The 19,297-nt window shown below is 37.2% G+C and overlaps 1 protein-coding gene across 2 annotated transcripts in view; it reads right to left on the bottom strand.

The window, feature by feature from the left end:
- Positions 1-866: 866 nt before the first annotated feature.
- Positions 867-19,297, bottom strand: part of LOC306874134 (anoctamin-5-like) — a 35,509-nt gene continuing 17,078 nt past the window's right edge. For both annotated transcript variants that reach the window (XM_079423934.1, XM_079423935.1), the window contains 16 exons: positions 16,101-16,169; positions 15,468-15,872; positions 14,227-14,342; positions 13,935-14,069; positions 11,930-12,035; positions 11,793-11,853; positions 11,064-11,215; positions 9,307-9,381; positions 8,860-9,088; positions 8,347-8,525; positions 8,147-8,244; positions 7,878-8,008; positions 4,105-4,310; positions 3,712-3,911; positions 3,512-3,617; positions 867-2,713 (listed from right to left, as the gene is read on the bottom strand). In XM_079423934.1, the coding sequence (XP_079280060.1) occupies positions 2,483-2,713; positions 3,512-3,617; positions 3,712-3,911; positions 4,105-4,310; positions 7,878-8,008; positions 8,147-8,244; positions 8,347-8,525; positions 8,860-9,088; positions 9,307-9,381; positions 11,064-11,215; positions 11,793-11,853; positions 11,930-12,035; positions 13,935-14,069; positions 14,227-14,342; positions 15,468-15,872; positions 16,101-16,169 (2,499 nt within the window). In that variant the 3' untranslated portion in view covers positions 867-2,482. The remainder of the gene's footprint in view (positions 2,714-3,511; positions 3,618-3,711; positions 3,912-4,104; positions 4,311-7,877; positions 8,009-8,146; positions 8,245-8,346; positions 8,526-8,859; positions 9,089-9,306; positions 9,382-11,063; positions 11,216-11,792; positions 11,854-11,929; positions 12,036-13,934; positions 14,070-14,226; positions 14,343-15,467; positions 15,873-16,100; positions 16,170-19,297) is intronic.

Genomic DNA, 19,297 nt, shown 5'->3' on the forward strand with positions numbered 1-19,297 from the left:
GTTTTTCGGTGCGTATATGAAGGGCACGTGACCTGACATTTCAAGTTTCTACATTTGTGCTTTTATGCCTATTGCTTGTTTTCCATCAAAGGCCGTGCTATCCTCCTGGGGGCGGTGCTATGGAAACCGAATGAGGGGTGTTTCCCCCTCCAAGTGCTTGTGCTGGTGTGAAGGAAAGCGTATTAATAATTCATACATACCTCGCAGCCCCCCTCGCACTTCTCTGTCCTTCACAGCAAAAATAAATAAATAAAAACTGCTATTTTATTCACACGTACGTCGAATTTGAAGCCTATAGCCTACAGTCCAGATGCAAGCTAATTTTTAATCAAGTCAGTTTTTAATGGTTGAGGATAATGAAGGGGGTATGCTGTCGGGGCATTTTGATAAATCGTATTTATTATGTTGATATCCTGCTGAATCACAGACCTCTTTACAGGAGTTGTGACGCTCTGCGTGCTAGAAAGCTTCACACAACAGGTTGTAGAGAGCGCTTAAGCGCAGGCGCCATCTTGTGTTCATTTACATTATTTGCAGAGGACGCCCAACAAGTGCTAAACACGTGTAGTATACTTAAATCACTTTATTTTGGCACGTTCTCGCTTATATATATATATATATATATATATATATATATAAATCACAGTATATATATATATACACACACATACACACACAGGTGTTGTATGACAGCAATTAAGGCAAATGCATGTGTGACGTTCTCATCTGAACACAAAGATATCCTAAACTAAGTGAATAACTTCTTAAAATATTTGTATCATGAAAAGACTCACATTTAGCTTAGAGTAGCTACATATATAATGAATTTTGTTTTGAATAACAAATATTTATAGCAACACAATATTCTGAACATTTCTGTAAACTGTATTTGTATTATCCATAAAAGATTGACAAATTACAGCAAAAATCACTTGACAGGTTAAAAACACATATGTAGAGAATTTATAACACTTGTGAAATGACATGAATAAACAGGTATGGCTCACAAAAAGTGTAGTTAAGTTTATAAGACACTTTAAAAACAGACAGACTCTTGGGACATAATATCAACACGGTTGCTTGTTTTCAAACATGTGGAGTCCCTATGGAGGATGATTGGTGCGGAGTTCATAGTGTTCATCAACAGTGCTACAGAATGTATTAACCAAACATCTCAAATGTTGATGGTGCAGCTCAAAATGTTTGAACCAAATCTCTTTTCACCAGGTTAGTAATACAGCAGAGGACACTTGATTCCTTCTATTCACTCATTTCAAAACTGTGTATTATATATATTATATATCTATATTTGTCCTTTTGCATGTATACACCATTAGAGGCAATTTCTTGGTCTTGACATGTATGGTAATCATGTCTGTTTCACTGAATTAATTTGTCCAAGCACTACTGTAATATCAAATTAAGTTATCAGAGTGAATATCAAAGTCCCCGATTTATGGGGAACGGATCACAAAAATACAAACTAATCCTGCATTTGTGCAGAAATTAGTTACAGAGAAACAATATAATGAAAAAACTAGTGTCCTCCTAGTCACATTTAACCTCAGATATGTGGTACGTGCAAACCTTGACAGACTCTTTCACAACAAGGTGATGAATAATGGCTTGAGTTTCAGAAAACATATAGCAAGTGATTATAGAGCTTAATCTGGTCAAATCAATCCTTCCAGCCAGATAAGAAATCTGTTATATGATGATTCTGATGAAAAAAATACATCCTTGAAGAAAATAACAATGTAATATGACACAGAATAAAATGTGTGGGTTGCAAGGTATAGCATTAATTAAAAATAACAATAATAAAATATAAATATTATGTGAAACAAATGAATGCAAGCACTACATAAATGATGATATAGTCTGATAGTTATTCAGCTATCAGTGCGTTTCATAAGAGAAAATATCCACAGTGGTAAAATGGACAACAACTTATTACTGTTAAATCTCATATGCCCACAACAAACAATACACTCTACATGTACCTCTTTCACAGTCAGACATACAGGGCAAAACATGCAGATTACGCCTTCAAAAAATATAACAGCAACAAGCTGGACAGACATAAAAGCTTATTGCCTTCTAAAATATTTTCAGTCTTTTAATGGTCATAAATGATTATTCAGAAGTTGAATTCACAGCAGCTTGCTTCGAAGGCAACTTGAACAGCAAGCCGCATTCCAGAGGGTTTGCCGTTGAAATTTCTGTGATCTGTCTACAAGCCTTTCTCCTTTGTAAAAGTGAACTTATATAAGTGCACTCCAGACATTTGAGAGAAACACAGAGGAAAGCGGCAATGTTTTCCAACAAACCTCAAGCTTTTTTCTAAAAGTTCAGGCAGTTGTTTGGATGTGGGCAGGCAGTTTTTTTTGCAATAAAATGTATGAAGGTTTCCTGAAGATTCGATGACTCCATGCTTTGCAATGTATAGTACATGTGAGTAGTCCTGTGGGTTCAGGGACATTCAAGTACATTCAGAAAGCACCTGGTGTTTACTTGGACTAGAGGGCAGCAGTGAGGCCGTTTCTGTGGACAGGCAGAAACTCTGGCTCAGCTGCATCTTGAGCTTCTCTACTTCGTAGTTGTGCAGGTATTCCTGAACCAGAAAGCGTTCACGCTTTATACGGGCCTTTACTTCTGCCGGCACATCTGGAATCAGCCACGCCACGAAGAATTTTACCACAAATACAATGTGCTGAGAAAGAAGAGGAAACGGAGGAACAGTCATCATGTGTTCATAGAATCAAATTTCCACATCCAAGTCTGTCAAATAGCTAATATTTATGTTCATACAGTACATGTCTTTCCATTGTTCCTGTATTGAGCTTATTTTCTTTTTAGACTTCAGATGCTACAAGCAATGCTCATGACAAAGTTTTACTAAGATGTGTTGTGCTAATTGTTATGGACAGAAATCCTCATATGCAGTTCTAATCTCCATTTCCTATTACTGCACAATTTTTTCTTCCCTTTAAATTTAAAAAAAAAAATTTAACTCCAAATTTTGGAGCCAGTAAGATTTTTAATATTTTAGAAAAAAGTCTCTTATGCTCACCAAGCCATGAAAATTTATTTGATCAAAACTACAGTAAAAATGTAACATTGCGAAATATTGCAACAATTTTTAAATAATGTTTTTCTATTTGTATAATTTAAAATGTAATTTATTCCTGTGATGTTAAAGCTGAATTTTCAGCAACCATTACTCCAGACTACACATGATTCTCCAGAAATCATTGTAACAAGCTGATTTGGTACTCAACAAATATCAAATGTTCAAAATTTTGCAACTTAATATTTTTGTGGAAACTATGATGCATTTTTCAGGATTCTTTGATGAACAGGAAGCTCAAAAGAACTACATTTATTTGAAATACATTTATATATTTATATTATAGTCATTTTAAATTTCCCTGCATATTCCACTATACAGTATTAACTCTGTTTCCTAATTTGAATTTAGAAGCATTTTTATGTTATGCAAATTTCTTACTTCCATAATGATGATGAAGGCTAGTTTAGCAGCCAAGATGTGCCAGAACTGCATGGTGTGTGTGTACTGCTTTTTATGCCCAGGAGCGTATCTGTAGTCCCGATACCTAGGGGAAAAAAAAAGAAGCATAATGCTCTTAATTTAGCATATATATGTGTACATCTAATACAGACTAGAATTCTCACTAGGCGGTCACACACCTGCACGTTGTGATGGTAGAGATGTTAAACCATGATGGGTTTTCTCCAGCTTCGGGTTCGTTATCTATATGGATCTGAGAGATGTTGTAAATGGAGAGGCTGTTGGTGATGTAACCTTTCATATTGGCCTCGCCTGGGTTGTAGGCGTACAGATAGACCAGGCGAGGAATCATATCTGAGGTGAATGCCATGATGAAAGCCTCGAATGCAAATGAGAAAGAAATAACAATAGATTTTAAGTATCTTTTGATTTTACTAAAGCAATATTTTCCTAAAGCTGCTTTTTAGTTAACTATATTTAGAATAAAGTTAAAGCCACATCCAATTTTACATAGCAGTAAAATTTACAGGATGAGTCAAAATAGAAAGCAGAACAAAACAGTTTGCATTTACATTTGTGACCACGGACAAGATGGCCACCACATTAAGGATCTCTTCCCACGCTCCAATGTTGCGAGCCTTCGCTGCCACTGGCCTTCTGAACTGTGTAGTAAACTTCCAAGCATCAACTCGCACCTCCAGGATGTTGTTGAAGAGGGCGAGAAGAGGGGCCAGTGGAAAAGAGGCTACGAATAGTGTTATGAAGCCAAACTGGATCACTGTAAAACACACAGGAAACAACTGGCTTAATTGATGAAGCACTGACAAATGCTCACAGAAACCCGTCAGATCAGAAGATCTAGCCACTTCTCTTCTTTGAGGCTGTTATAATAGGAGCATAAAGATTTTTTATTTATTTATTTATTTTCAATAATGTAATTTTCTTTATTTTGATCATTTCTTTTTTGTTAACAACTGTTTATTGAGTTTTATTTTGTGGAACAGTAGTGCAAAACAAAAAGCAGCTGTACAAATTTAAAACCCACCCAAACCCATCCCACCCCCTGGTAAACCTTTAAAAAAAAAAACTAATAACATAAATAATAATAAACACATGAATTAATATTAATAGATAAATAACAATAAAATTATTTTTAAAAATTTTAGAAAAGAAGACAACATTAAAAGCTGAATGCCACGAATTAACAGTTTTCACATTAGATCCATGTACAGTGGTGTGAAAAGTGTTGGCCCCCTTCCTGATTATTTTTTTTTTTGCATGTTTGTCACACTTTAATGTTTCTGATCATCAAACAAATTGAACTATTAATCAAAGATAACACAAGTAAACACAACATGCAGTTTTTGAATGAAATTTTTAATTATGAAGGGAAAACAAAATCCAAACCCACATGGCCCTGTGTGAAAAAGTGCTTGCCCCCTAAACCTAATAACTGGTTGGGCCTCCCTTAGCAGCAATAACTGCAAACAAGCGTTTGCGATAATTTGCAATGAGTCTGTTACAGCGCTGTGGAGGAATTTTGGCCACTCATCTTGGCAGAATTGTTGTAATTCAGCCACATTGGAGGGTTTTCGAGCATGAACCGCGGTTTAAGGTCATGCCACAGCATCTCAATAGGATTCAGGTCAGGACTTTGACTAGGCCACTCCAAAGTCTTCATTTTGTTTTTCTTCAGCCATTCAGAGGTGGATTTGCTGGTGTGTTTTGGATCATTGTTTTGGATCATTGTCCAAGAACCCAAGTTCGCTTCAGCTTGAGGTCACGAACAGATGGCCGGACATTGTCCTTCAGGATTTTTTGGTAGACAGCTGAATTCATGGTTCCATTTATCACAGCAAGTCTTCCAGGTCCTGAAGCAGCAAAACAGCCCCAGACCATCACACTACCACCACCATATTTTATTGTTGGTATGATGTTCTTTTTCTGAAATGTTGTGTTACTTTTACGCCAGATGTAATGGGACACACACCTTCCAAAAAAGTAAAACTTTTGTCTCGTCAGTCCATAGAGTATTTTCCCAAAAGTCTTGGGGCTCATCAAGATGTTTTCTGGAGAAACTGAGACGAGCCTTTATGTTCTTTTTGCTCAGCAGCGGTTTTCGTCTTGGAACTCTGCCATGCAGGCCATTTTTTCCCAGTCTCTTTCTTATGGTGGAGTCATGAACACTGACCTTAACTGAGGCAAGTGAGGCCTGCAGTTCTTTAGATGTTGTTGTGGGGTCTTTTGTGACCTCTTGGATGAGTCGTCACTGCGCTCTTGGGGTAATTTTGGTCGGCCAGCCACTCCTGGGAAGGTTCACAACTGTTCCATGTTTTCGCCATTTGTGGATAATGGCTCTCACTGTGGTTCGCTGGAGTCCCAAAGCTTTAGAAATGGCTTTATAACCTTTTCCAGACTGATAGATCTCAATTACTTTCTTTCTCATTTGTTCCTGAATTTCTTTGGATCTCAACATGTGTAGCTTTTGAGGATCTTTTGGTCTACTTCACTTTGTCAGGCAGGTCCTATTTAAGTGATTTCTTGATTGCGAACAGGTGTGGCAGTAATCAGGCCTGGGTGTGGCTAGAGAAACTGAACTCAGGTGTGATAAACCACAGTTATGTTTTAACGGGGGGCCAACACTTTTTCACACCACTGTATACGAGAAGTAGAGAGTTCCGTCGAGAGAATGTCCAACAAATAACTGTGTATCCAGGTTCGTCTGTCCATTGTGTGAGGAGGATTCCATTTTTTTGCTGTTGTGAGAGCAGCTAACAGTAAAGATCTTTGTTGGACTGACAAGGTGCAGTACCAAAAGTCATTTATGAAAAAATGGCGTGGAGTCAAACATATCTCAGTACCCAACAAATATGATAGGTCCAGTCAGAGCAGAGTACAAAAAGGTGAGAGAGAGGGGCACTCCCCCCAAAAAAATGTGCCTAAAACTCCTTGGGAACAGAGATTACACTTAGGAGAAGACGACAGATTCATATAAAAACATTTCATTGGAGTCAAGTAAACCCTATGCAGCAATTTCCAATGAATCATTTGGTGATTAGGGTTTTTACAAGACAATTTAAACATACAATCATACGTTCAATCTCTTTGCCCGCCAGAGAAGGGAGCCACATCGGCAGCGATCCTTTCAAAAAGCCCATAGGGTCATCCTTTTTTACCAATCCGACCAGACACAGATTGCTGCACCTATTGCGATCCTGCAAGTCCACAACCTGTTGCTCGAGCACGGCAACACCCCTATCGTGATCTGCTACAAGTTTCTTTTGTTCTCTCATCTCCCCTGTAAGAAGATCTAGTTTAGAGCATAGCGACTGAACAACTGACATGTGAGAAGCGAACTCGTTCCGCATCGCCGTCAACTCGGTTCTTAGAATGTCCTCAAAGCGAGTAACAGTGTTCGCCATCTTGTCCATCATATCGCTCGCGGTCGGTGGCTTGGATTTCTTCTTAATCAGAGAAGCCGATGGAGACAACTCCTGCTGTTTACGACTGCATGCCATCAGGTAAAGCACCACCAATGAATAAAACTTAAAACGAAAAAAAGAGGCCAAACGTACAGAGCTCTACTCGAGTATGACTAGGTTCATGAGCACGTCACGTGACTTCAATCTATTTTGATCATTTCTATAAAAAAAATAATGTGTTCACTATCATTCAAAAGTTTGAGAAATATTATTTGAATATATAGTGTAAATAAAACCCATACACAGTCAGTGAGATTTCTGTTACCTTTTCAAAATAAGTCTCATATGCTTACCAAGGCTGCATTTATTTAATAAAAAAATTAAGTAAAAACAACAATATTATGAGATGTCAATACAATTTAAAATAACTCTTTTCTATTTTAATATTTTTAAAATATTATTCATTTCAGTGACTGCAAGCTGAATTTTCAACAGCCATTACTCCAGTCTTCAGTGTCACGTGATAATCTATGCTAATTAGGTGCTGAAGAATCATAACTTATTTTGTATCAATGGTAAAAATGGTAGTTGTGCTGCTTAATATTTTTATGGCAACCGCGAATCTTTTTTTTTTTTCTCCCGGAATCCTTTAGAATAGAAAGTAAAAAAAAATAACAGCTTTTTTTTTTTTATGGAAAGGTTTGTAACAGTAGAAGTCTTCACTGTCACTTTCGATCGATGTAATGCATCCTAAAAGAATAAAAGTGTTACATTTCTTTAAAAAAAAAACATTTTGACGAGTGTTTTATAAAATAAAATCTGATTGAACAACAATATAAGCTATATAAATTAATTATATAACTAACTGTTTTGGTATATGAACACCAAATAACTCCAACATGTACAAAGGAGTAAAATCGTACCCATCTCCAGATACTCATAGAAGAGTCCAAACTGGCTGAAGTTCTGCAGATCGTGGTCCTGCTCCCATCTACTGTATGTACTTTCTGGATGACTTCGCCCTTTCCTGCTGCCCCACCAGTTTCTGAGAAGTCTGTGACACAGGCACAAGGGACCGTTGTGTGTTTTTTTTTTGTTTGTTTTTTTAAGATATGGATAGTGCCTAGAGGACAGTTATTAAAAACATGTGAAATAAATATGCTTAGAGGTCAAATTTCAATGTAATGCTTACGGCAAGAGAGCCTCTTGGACATTCCCAACCATTTGTTTTCCAGCCATGACGATAAGCAGCTGTGTGGTCAGCTCAATCAGACAGCCCCCAGGGGCACACTTAATATAAAAATGCATATTGTCTTGTTAGAACTACTTATTCTGATATTCAGCTGAAAAACATTAGGTTCTCTGAAATAATGATATTTCAGACAGTCTCACCTCTTCATTTCTCAGCTTGCTCCACTTTCCAAACATATAAGTGTAGTTTCCCGGATAACCCACAAACTTCCCTTTAAAGAAGGCCACATAGAAACAGGAAGAGTAGTAGTTCACAAACTGGAACATAAACATCTTCATGGTCAGCTTGTTCTCATACTCCAGATGGGTCTTGGGGATCTCTGAGAGTTATAAAAAAAATTAAAATGAGGAAGATAGTAAAGAATTTTCCATACAGCTCAACAAACAGATGAGCAAATACGTGAGGCATAATGTACAGTCAAACTGTCATTATCAGTAAACAAATGCACACGGTTTTGTAATTTTGCGATGGCCATCTGACTGTACAGTATTCAGCATATTACATAGGTACTAATAAGTGGACACATAAATTTTTATAAACTATATTAATTATATTATAAAGGTTATAAACCATTTTCGAGAGATTGAAATGCATTTTACAACATATCTTAGCTCTAATTTCTTGTGTGAAGTGAGGATGCGGTTTTCGCTCACCCATATCAGTGATCCAAATGGCCACATGCTCATAGAGGAAGTTGAGGATGAGGATAATGACAAAGTTGATGCAGGAAGCCGTGACAGAGGTGGCAAGTTGAGGGGTGATGAGAGATCCCACTAGCTGGATCTTACTGGTGGGGCTGTCCTTCATGACGCTGGCGAACGCTGCATAAACCGCTAATCTATAAGCGATTACTCCCATTACACAGGCCACTATCAGACACGTCTGACAAAACACAAAGAGAGGGAATGACTTTAAACGGATTGATCTTTGTTTAAATGAGCTAGCAAAGTGTAAGAAACTGGTTGCCAGGGACAGAAGGTCTAATATACAGTTTAAAAGGACATACAATAATATTTGGCTGCAAAAGGTAACTGACCAATCATAATAACTGACAACCTAATCTATATAATACAGCTGCACTGTTTAGCTTACTAACTCACCCAAAAGAGAACCGTTGCTCCAGACAGACAGAATCGGGCACACTTGCTGGGGAAAGGAAGATAAGGCTCCATTTCCTGTTAGCATAAAGAATGTGTCATCAGTTCAAGCACTATAATTAGACTAGAGTTCAACTACAACTGCAAACATGGTTATGATTTTTATAAATAAAAATGACTAAGATAAACAATATATTGGAAATGATGTTCTGTTTGGGGTCAGTAATATTTCCAAAAAAAAGAAAAGAAATTAGTTTTTATTATGCAAATATGCAATAATAATTTTAGTTGCACAAAAGACATTTATAGTGTTACAAAAGATTTCTATTTCGAATAAATCGAATAAATAATCCTCTATTCATCAAAGAATCCTGAAAAATTATTAGAAAAACTATTAGGCAGCACAATGGTTTCAATATTGATTACAATAGGAAATATTTCTTCAGCAAATCAACAAATTATAATGATTTCTACCTGTGACACTAAAGACTGGAGTAATGGCTGCTGAAAATTCAGCTATTCCATCACAGGAGTAAAATTCATTTTTAATTATAATACATTAAAATAGAAAATGGTTATTTTAAATCATGATAATATTTCACAATATTGCCGTTTTCACTGTATCTTTCATCAAATAAACGCAGCCTTGGCAAAGTTGACATGAAATATAAATCGACCCCATATGCTATCTTCATACATATTCTAGCTAGTTATCCACAGAGTAAAATATTTTGGACTTTGTAATTTCATGTAAACATAAAAATTTTCTTTAACATTAAAACCTGTTGTCCCTAAAGTCAGTAAAGCTAAAACAACTCAGCGATAACAAAAAGTATATTTGGACTACTTATATGACATTATTAGTTATATGACATTATTTAAGTAGCTACAACTGCATTCAGTGTTTACTTGAGAAACAAAAAAAACTTACATAAATTTGAATTTATATTGAGAACATTTGTGACATGGAACAATAGTTAAAATGGCAAAGACCTGAGAGCAAGACTTTCCTTTGCCACGATTATAATGGTATGTTAACTGAAGTGGCAAAAACCGGTTCAGGCAGAAGACAAATGCAAATATTTACTCAGATCATGCAAATTATTTGAAAGATGTCAGGCAGATTCTAAGTCACAAATCACCCCTGACAAAGGCTTGGCATGCATTTGAAATCTGAAAAAGCAATACGCCTGAAACATCCTGCTAGCGGGAGCTTTTGTAGTGCAGATCATTAGCTTTTTAACAATTGATTTGTGGGTTTTCATCCTGCACCCGCAATTATCTGCTCCTTATGGGCAAGTCTTCTCTCATGTTCTCATTCAACCAGAGCATTTCTGAGGAACTAAACCATTAATTTACATACTATTGACATTGCAATACGGAATGGAAAGTTTTATTATTATACTTATACTGATGATTTATTACTTCTATGACATGATTTTTGTTTACTTACCTTCTGCCTATCATCCAAAAGGACCTCAATTCTACCACTAGTTTCTTCCACTGTCGATTTCTCAAATATCCCAGACAAACTAATAGAAATTCTTTGAACTTAACTTGACCCTTAATTAGGTTTCATGTCATATGTATTTTATTGCTCAAATAACTCCACCTATTCCATTCTGAATTTAAGGGTAGCTTATGGTTTTGATTAGAGTGAGGCTTATGAATGTTTAAAAAGTATGTTAGCTTCATGACTAACAAATGATGTCGATGCAGGATCATGTGTTTAATAATCACGCCGTGATGTTTGCAGGTACCTGCGTGATGCGGTTGAGTCTGCGGCCTGTGCATTTCAACTCGTACTCTGGCCTGATCTGTAGCTGCTGCTGTTCCTCCTCAAAGTCTACAAGGTCCCACTCATACTCCAGACGGGCCTGCCGCCGCTTCCAGAACTCCAGGAACAGGGTCACTGCAAAGCACCCAGGGAAAGAAAGCAAGAAACAGAGCAGAAGAATTAAGAAACACATTACTCAGGAGTATCACGCTCACACTTAATACCAATTCTATTTAAACCCTATGGTGTCACACAGTGTTGTTTTCTTCTTTAAACTGGATTTACCCAAACAAGGTCTTACAAAACTTTAGAAGCTAAATAAACAATTTCTAATTTACGAGTACACAGTGTACTGGGCGTAGAAATATTCACACAGTTCTGATTAATCAAATCACTGCATAAGCAGAGCTCATTTTGAGGCCTGTGTGAAATTAATTCAGTGTTCAGTAAATGATAATCAACATGCAACACTACCCTCGAGTGATTAAAGATACATTTTCAAAAACCATACACAAATTTACAATGAAGGAGCATAATTTATCTAGTAAACAAATTATGTGACCAATTATGTGACAATATGAATACTTTAAAAATCCTTCATGCGCAGTTGCAAATATTTCAGTCATTAGATCCCGAGTCTGACTAGCAATATCCTTCTAACCACTAGATGGAGATATTGAGCTAGTATTTTAAACAAAAAGATTGCACTCACCCCAAATGCCCATGAACATGGCAAAGAACACAGTCCCCTCGTTATCAAATAGATGAGATTGCTAAAGGAAAAAAGATCATTCTATGAAAAAGAAAAATTATTTATGATTCAAACAGTGAATCTACAATGTTTCTCACCCAGGAGGACAGACACGTTGAGTTGAGTTTCCAGTAGCTGCACTTTTTATCACAGAGTGGACACATGACAATCATCCCACCAATTTCTGGGTCACAGATCTCCTTACTGAAAACAGGGGGGCAATGGAGAGAAATGCTACTGTAATGCAGTGAATATGACCAAAATCTCAGTTCCCCTGTGACTGCATTACATCAGTGTAGTAGAAAACAATGCAATATTAACACACCATGGAAAACTTGGGCACAAATGAACTACTCTGGTTTATCAACAATCACCATATTATGAGCATGCTCCACAAATGTCTTTAGTTCTGAAAACTAGAAAAACATACATATCTAGGCTCCAGACTCTAACGGTCACATTTCGGATTGTATGTGCCCTTTATGGGTTCGCTTGTTATACAAAAACATACATTTTATTTATTTATTTTTAAAAGACACTACTATGAAAGCCCGTTTCTGCCACGGAATTTGAAAAAAATTCTCACAATTCTGAGAAATAAATTCAATTTATCTCAATTGATTAATCTCACAGTTTATCAGAGGTGGGACCAAGTCATTGTTTTGCAAGTCACAAGTAAGTCTTGAGTCTTTGCATTCAATTCTCGAGTCAAGTCGTAAGTCAAGACAGACAAGTCCCAAGTCAAGTCTCGAGTCAAAATAGGCAAGTCCAAGTCGAGTTGCAAGTCCTCAACTTTTAGCTTTAAGTCTTAAACAAGTCATTAGTGCTCTTTGCCCAAATTAGTGTCTCAGTATTACCAGGGGTGTGGACTGAGACTTGACTCGGACTCGAGTCCCAAATTTGATGACTTGCGACTCGACTCAACATAATTAAAGAAGACTTGAGACTCGAATTAGACTTTGACAGCAATGACTCGAGACTTGACTTGGACTTGAGCCCTGTGACTCTGAAAGACTTTATGATCAGATCAGCGTCGTTATCACTCTAGACGGGTGCAGCGTGCTTGTGCTTGACTGGCAATAAACCAGAGACTGCATTCAGGGAGCGCTTGATATACATTATGCTAGTATAAATTAAGAGTAATAGCATAACTTACAACAAAAGAACCGAGGAAAGAAAAAAAGAAAAAAAAAGACATGATTCGTCTAGTAGCTATCTCCGCTTGTGAAAAGCGCTGCCCTGCCCGTTTGATCGCCGCCCAGCAGACACACGGAGCTGGCATGAGAAACGAGAGGTGCGGCCACGATCATCGTTCCTCGTCTCATCATCCCCGTAACCGCTGCTGTTAGGTGCTAAACATATTCCACACTTCTTTTGTTTGTCCGACACCGAGGTGCACCATGAGTGACGGATCTGCATCCCACCACGACCTTCTCAGCCTCGATGCGCTTTAATTTTTTGCAGCTGTTATTTCTATGAAATTATGTTGTCTTAGCTATTCTGTTACTAATAAAATAGTTCTTGTCCTATTTTGGCACAATCCCTAAATTGAACTTGAGTAGTTTTACTAAGGGCACCCATCTCACATGAAATTAAACTATGTAAAACAAATTCTACGCGACTTCCTGATATAAATTACTATAAATTTGATATGGTAAAGTTTATCTAGCAATTCTGACTTTTTCTCTCAGAATTCTGAATTGCGAGAAAGTGTGTAACAAATAGCTTTTTATTCTTTTTTTTATCCTGTGGCCTCTACAGCAGACTTCTATAAACTTCATTAGAATTTTTTAGCTTTAGAAAAACATAACTCTAAAACTATCACCTACTAACTAACACCTATCAGAGTTTACGACAAAAGAACACAAATATTGCCATTGCATTCAATATAACAATATTCAGTGTTCGACAGCAAAAGCTATTACAATAATAAAGAAACAACAACTTCCTGTCTGATGCCTTAGCTTTTACAGTTATCACGCACTGTAATATTGGTTACAAACTGCAAAGGGTTATTAAAAATGCATGTAACCACACAGTTTCAAACTCAGTAGGCAAGGATGCATGTTCATTTGACCCATATAACCTGCCAGTGTCACTTACCTTGTGATGTTGTCTTCGTAACTAAGCACACCATAAACAAAACAGATCACTCCCATGACCGCAGCAAAAAACAGCATTTCTGTGTAAAAGCCTAGCCAGGCAAAGTAGATACCAATCTTCTCACCATAGTACTTCCTATGACAAAATACAAACAGGAAATGTAACACTATGGTTTGATATGCTGCTCTAGAAAAGTGAAAATCTTTTTCTTACAAGACGTAATCTTGCAATCAGCAGTGTAATAAAGATGCATCTGCTCCAGATTTGGTTATTGCATGCATTGTGTCCTCACTTGATCATATTGAGCGGTTGCTCTTTGTAGAAGCAGAAGAATCGAGCCCAGTATCTGTACAGATGATACCTCTCACTCTCACACTGCATGTCTTGTGCCTTCTTCCAATACTTACACTGAGGAACAAACAGCAATCAGATGTTTACCAAAGACAAACACTTTTAACATGCAAAGGGACTGTCTTTGATGTTGGTCAGATTTTTTAAAAGGAGTTTGTTGTGTGAAGTAAAGCTTAATTTATTTGATCAAAAATTTATAATAATTGTAATAATTTTCAATTTATTACATTTTAAAATGTAATTTATTTCTGTGATGGCAAAGCTGAATTTTAGTTTTGAATTTCTTTGATGATTAGAAGTTTTTAATTTCTTTAATGAATGGAAAGTTCAAAAGAACAGAATTTAATTCAAAATAATTTTTGTTACAATGTAGAAGTTTTTACAGTCACTTTTGATAAATTTAAGGCATCCTTAAAAGGATAGTTCACCCCAAAAATGAAAATTCTGTCATTCTTCTTCAGCAGCACCACACGTGCATCGTGGTACTTTCATGAATGTGCGGCGGAGACTGACACAGAAGAGAAGAAATTGTTGAATCAAGATGTTATTTTTGTTTTAGTATTCTCATAGCTTCATAACATAACGGTTGAACCACTGATGTCAAATGGACTATCTTAATGATATCCTTACTACATTTCTGGGCCTTGAACATGTCAGTTGTGTTGCTGTCTAGAGGTCTTCACGGAGGACCTGAGAACCGAGGGTTCGGGTCTATATTTTAAATGGCCAGCCGGGTCCGGGTCCCAATCTATTACTTTGGGGCCCGGGTCTGTTTAACTGTCGATCGGAGAACACCGCACCTGCCAGTGATCAGTGTCAGTCAGCACTTTACATGTGTTTTGTAACTTGCAACTTGTAAAATTAGGATGAGAAAAGTGTGAGCGGGAAATAAGGTGAAAAAAAACAAACACCTCTATTGCGGTCTATGCAGGGTCAGAAAGCTCTCGGATTTCATCAAAAATATCTTAATTTGTGTTCCGAAGATGAATGAAGGTCTTACAGGTTTTGAATGACATGAGAGTGAGTAATTAATGACAATTTTCCTTTTTGGGTGAACTGTCCCTTTAATGAATAAAAGTATTAGTTTATTTAAAAAAATTAAATATCTTGGTACTGAACCCAAACTTTTGAAAGGACGGACAAACAGACAGTTAGATTAAAGTGCATAAATTTCGCACTCACATCATGAAGGGGATAAGCGGAGGTGTAGGTGCCATTGTTCAGCAGTCGTTTAATTCCTGTCTTATCTTTCTCTTCACGGTCTACCTTGTAGTAAGGGCAGCGGGTCAGGATGTAGTACACGATCCTGTTGCGAGTGGAGGGAGGAAAAAATGTGTCCTGATCATCAATTAGGAAGAAGTCGACCTTGCTCTTGACAAAAGGTGCAGTAAAGTAGTCCGGCTCTGGCCTCATGATGTTGTCTGGCAGCCGGAAAGGGTGAGTGAGCCACTCAAGAGGAACTTCTCGAGCTTTGGGAATATCACTCGCTTTAAAGGGCACTTTGATCTTTAGCACATCAGCATAGGTGGCCAACACTTCCCATGGAGCGTGAATCTTCAGATAATATGTCTTACGGTCATCTGACTCCTGCAGGGGAGATATTTTTGAGTGGGGAAGTGTTGTATGTGATTATCAAATGTACAAAAGAGTCTGAGCTTTGACATAGTAAATACATTAAAATAAATTAAATAGCTTTGATATGGGAGATCAAATTAAATGAATGGGATTTGATATAAGATTTAATTTCATTTAATTTAATTTAATAAAAAAATAAAAGTGCAACAATGAGGAGGCATGTGTGGCTTAGAACCTCACCGATTTATCTTCAGTCTCCAGCTCAAGACCAGCCTTCTCCAGGTTAGCTTCAAACGCTCTTCTTCTCTCCTGAAGGAAAAACATCAGGTGTTTTCAACTATTCATTAATTCTTGGTCTCTTTCTTGTTTTTATAATTACTTAAGTCACCTATTCATTTAGCTTTGTATCAATTAACAGTTTGACATTTTAGGTTCTGAGGGTTGTAAACAATCTTTGAACTGCGTCTTTAGAGAAACTCGTATTTCCCACAAGCACTGGTGACCTATGGCTAAAATATCTTATCTTATGGAACATCATCTCAAACGGGTGGCTCAAGGGATATGACCATCATTAAGCAGAGAACCTGACCATGCGTCAACCTCTGCATACATCTACATCTACATCTGAGACTGCCTGTGCGAATTTGCAGTCAGATTTCAACTCATTACAATCCGCCTTGTTTGATTTGAAGTTACTTTTAAAATGCAAAAAAGACGAAGGCAATGATTTTTGCCCTCGTAGGTACTAAAGTCCCAGTTCTTGCTATTAAGACACTCCAAGATGAAGCTATTGAACTTGTTGATACTTACAAGTATTTGAGTATCTGGCTTGATAAAGGTTTTACCTTTAAAAAACATATTGAAGCTCTCGCTATGAAACTTAAATTCACTCTGGCATTCTTATATAGATTAAAATCTTGCTTTTTAAGGGCTATAAGAAAAAGACTGGTTGCAGGACTATTCCTGTCTCAGATAGATTATGGGGATATCATCTATCAATTTGCTTGTCCATCTACTCTGTCAATATTAGACCCTCTTTATCATGCGGCTCTCAGGTTCATTACAAATGCTGGCAATCAGACACATCATTGCATCTTATATAATATGGTAAATTGGCCGTCACTTAAATCGCGCAGGATGCGACATTGGTACATTTTTATTTATAAAGCGATTCTAGGTATCTTGCCGTCTTATATTTGTTTAAAATTTGTTCGTACCCAAAGTACATATCGATTAAGATCTAGTGATGTACTACTTTTTAATGTACCAAGAATGAGGACAGAAGCAGGAAAGAGGGGTCTGTCATTCTATGGTCCTTCGTCCTGGAATGAACTCCAGTCTGGATTTAAGATTGGTGCGCTAATTTCACCAGCTGCTTTTAAAAAAAGTGGGTGGGTGGACATTGACTTCTAGCCACTATTTTCGTTTGTTTATATATTTTAAATTCACTGCATCTTCACATGCAAATATTTTGTAAATTTTGTGTAAATCTGTGTTGTATTTTATATTGTAATTTATTGTCTTGTAACCTATGTTTGAACGTGCTATACAGGACTCTCTTGTAAAAGAGACTGTGTCTCAATGGGACTTTTCCTGTTTAAATAAAGGTTAAATAAAAGAAATAAATAAAAATACAGGAGAAAACAGATCAAACAGGTTCACCGGCAAACCCTTCAGTGTTCTCAGCGATTGAACTGAATGAAGGGTCTGGCCAGAGAGAAGTGGTTGACCCCTGCTCTCAATTTATGCAATCGATGTTCAGCATTCAGTTTATTGTGCAACAGCTTCAATCTGACTCTGACTCACTGTTTCTCACTGTGCCTTATGACCCAGCAGACATCTCACCCCATCTCACCACTGCACGCCTACATACAGGTCCCCATCGGGCTATTTTTGTACACAATGAGCAATATTAAGCATCAGTCATTGTTTGATTGCTTAACAAGGCCAAGTATAGAACATTTGGAGAGAATGCACACCAATTAAAAATCCTGCATCAAAATGCATAATGGGACCATGCTTGTAGAAAACAAACAATTATTGAGAGTAGCAAAACTGTCATGAGTTTGCATTTTGGTCAATGTGTGCACATAATTAAGGAAAACAAAAAATATCAAATTCACTTTCTGTAATTATGTCAGTTTCATATGGCTTTGAAATACTTTATACCATATATACAGTGCCCTCCAAATATATTGGAACAGTAAAGACAAAATTGTTCTGTTGGCTGTGGAGTAAAGACATTTACAAATATGATTAAAAGATGAATATGAGACAAAACTACAGAATGTCACATTTTATTATTGGGTGATTCAACACATAGATGTTTTTTACCAGCTAAGAAGTTCAGCACTTTTAGAGTTTCATCCCTCTATCTGATGTGAGCATAAGTATTTGAACAGTTGCCTCACAGGTCTTTCTAAGTGATCAGCTATGTCCTGTTGCATTAATTCTTCAGCTATTAAATGCAGGGAATGTGTCGTATCAGTTATATCCATTACTTCTGTATTCTGAATCTTGCATTCGATGATGACACACACAAACCAGGATGAAGATAAGAGAGCTGACTTTGAGCGAAAAGCAAGCAATTTGGATGCTAAAAGAAAAGAGGAAGTCAGTTAGAGCTATAGCAAAAACAAAGGACATGGAGAAATCAAGAGTTTGGAAACCACCAGCGACACCAGCAACGACCTGATCAGCTGAGAAAACAACAGTAGCTGATGACAGACAAATCATAAAAGCTGTGAAAATGAACCCTAAAAGACGTGTCTGTAAAATCACCAACTTCCAGAAAGCTCTGACAATTTACTGTCCTCAGGAGACTTTGACACAGAATTACAGATGCTACACAGCAAGATGCAAACCTCTGACCAGCACCAAAACAAGAAAGGCAAGATTAGAGTTTGCAAAAAAGCACAAAGGTGAGCCAGAAGAGTTTTGGAACTGTGTTTATGGACCGATGAGACAAAGATGAAGCTTTATCTAAGTGATGGGAAAGCAAAAATGTGGAGAAAAAAAAAAGGCAACTGCAATGATCCCAAGCATACAGCCTCATCTGTAAAGCATGGTGGAGGTGGTGTCGTGGCATGGGCATGCATGGCTGCCTCTGAAACAGGCCCTCTCAACTTTACTGATGACTTAATGCATGATGACAGTAGCAGAATGAATTTGGAAGGGTACAAACTCATTTTGCCTACCAATATTCAAGAAAATGCCACCAGATTCATTGGGAAGTGCTTCATATTGCATATTGCAGAAATGGAAAGTCTTAGATTGCCCAAGTCAATCTCCAGATTTACATTTGATTGAACATGAATTTCACCAGCTGGAGAGGAGAGTAAAGGCAGAAACTCCCCAAAACAAGCAACAATTGGAATTGGCTGCATTAAAGGCTGGGAAAAGCATTTCAAAGGATGAGACCAAGAGTCTGGTGATGT

Source organism: Barbus barbus (assembly GCF_936440315.1).
Source record: "Barbus barbus genome assembly, chromosome: 1".
NCBI lineage: Eukaryota > Metazoa > Chordata > Actinopteri > Cypriniformes > Cyprinidae > Barbus > Barbus barbus.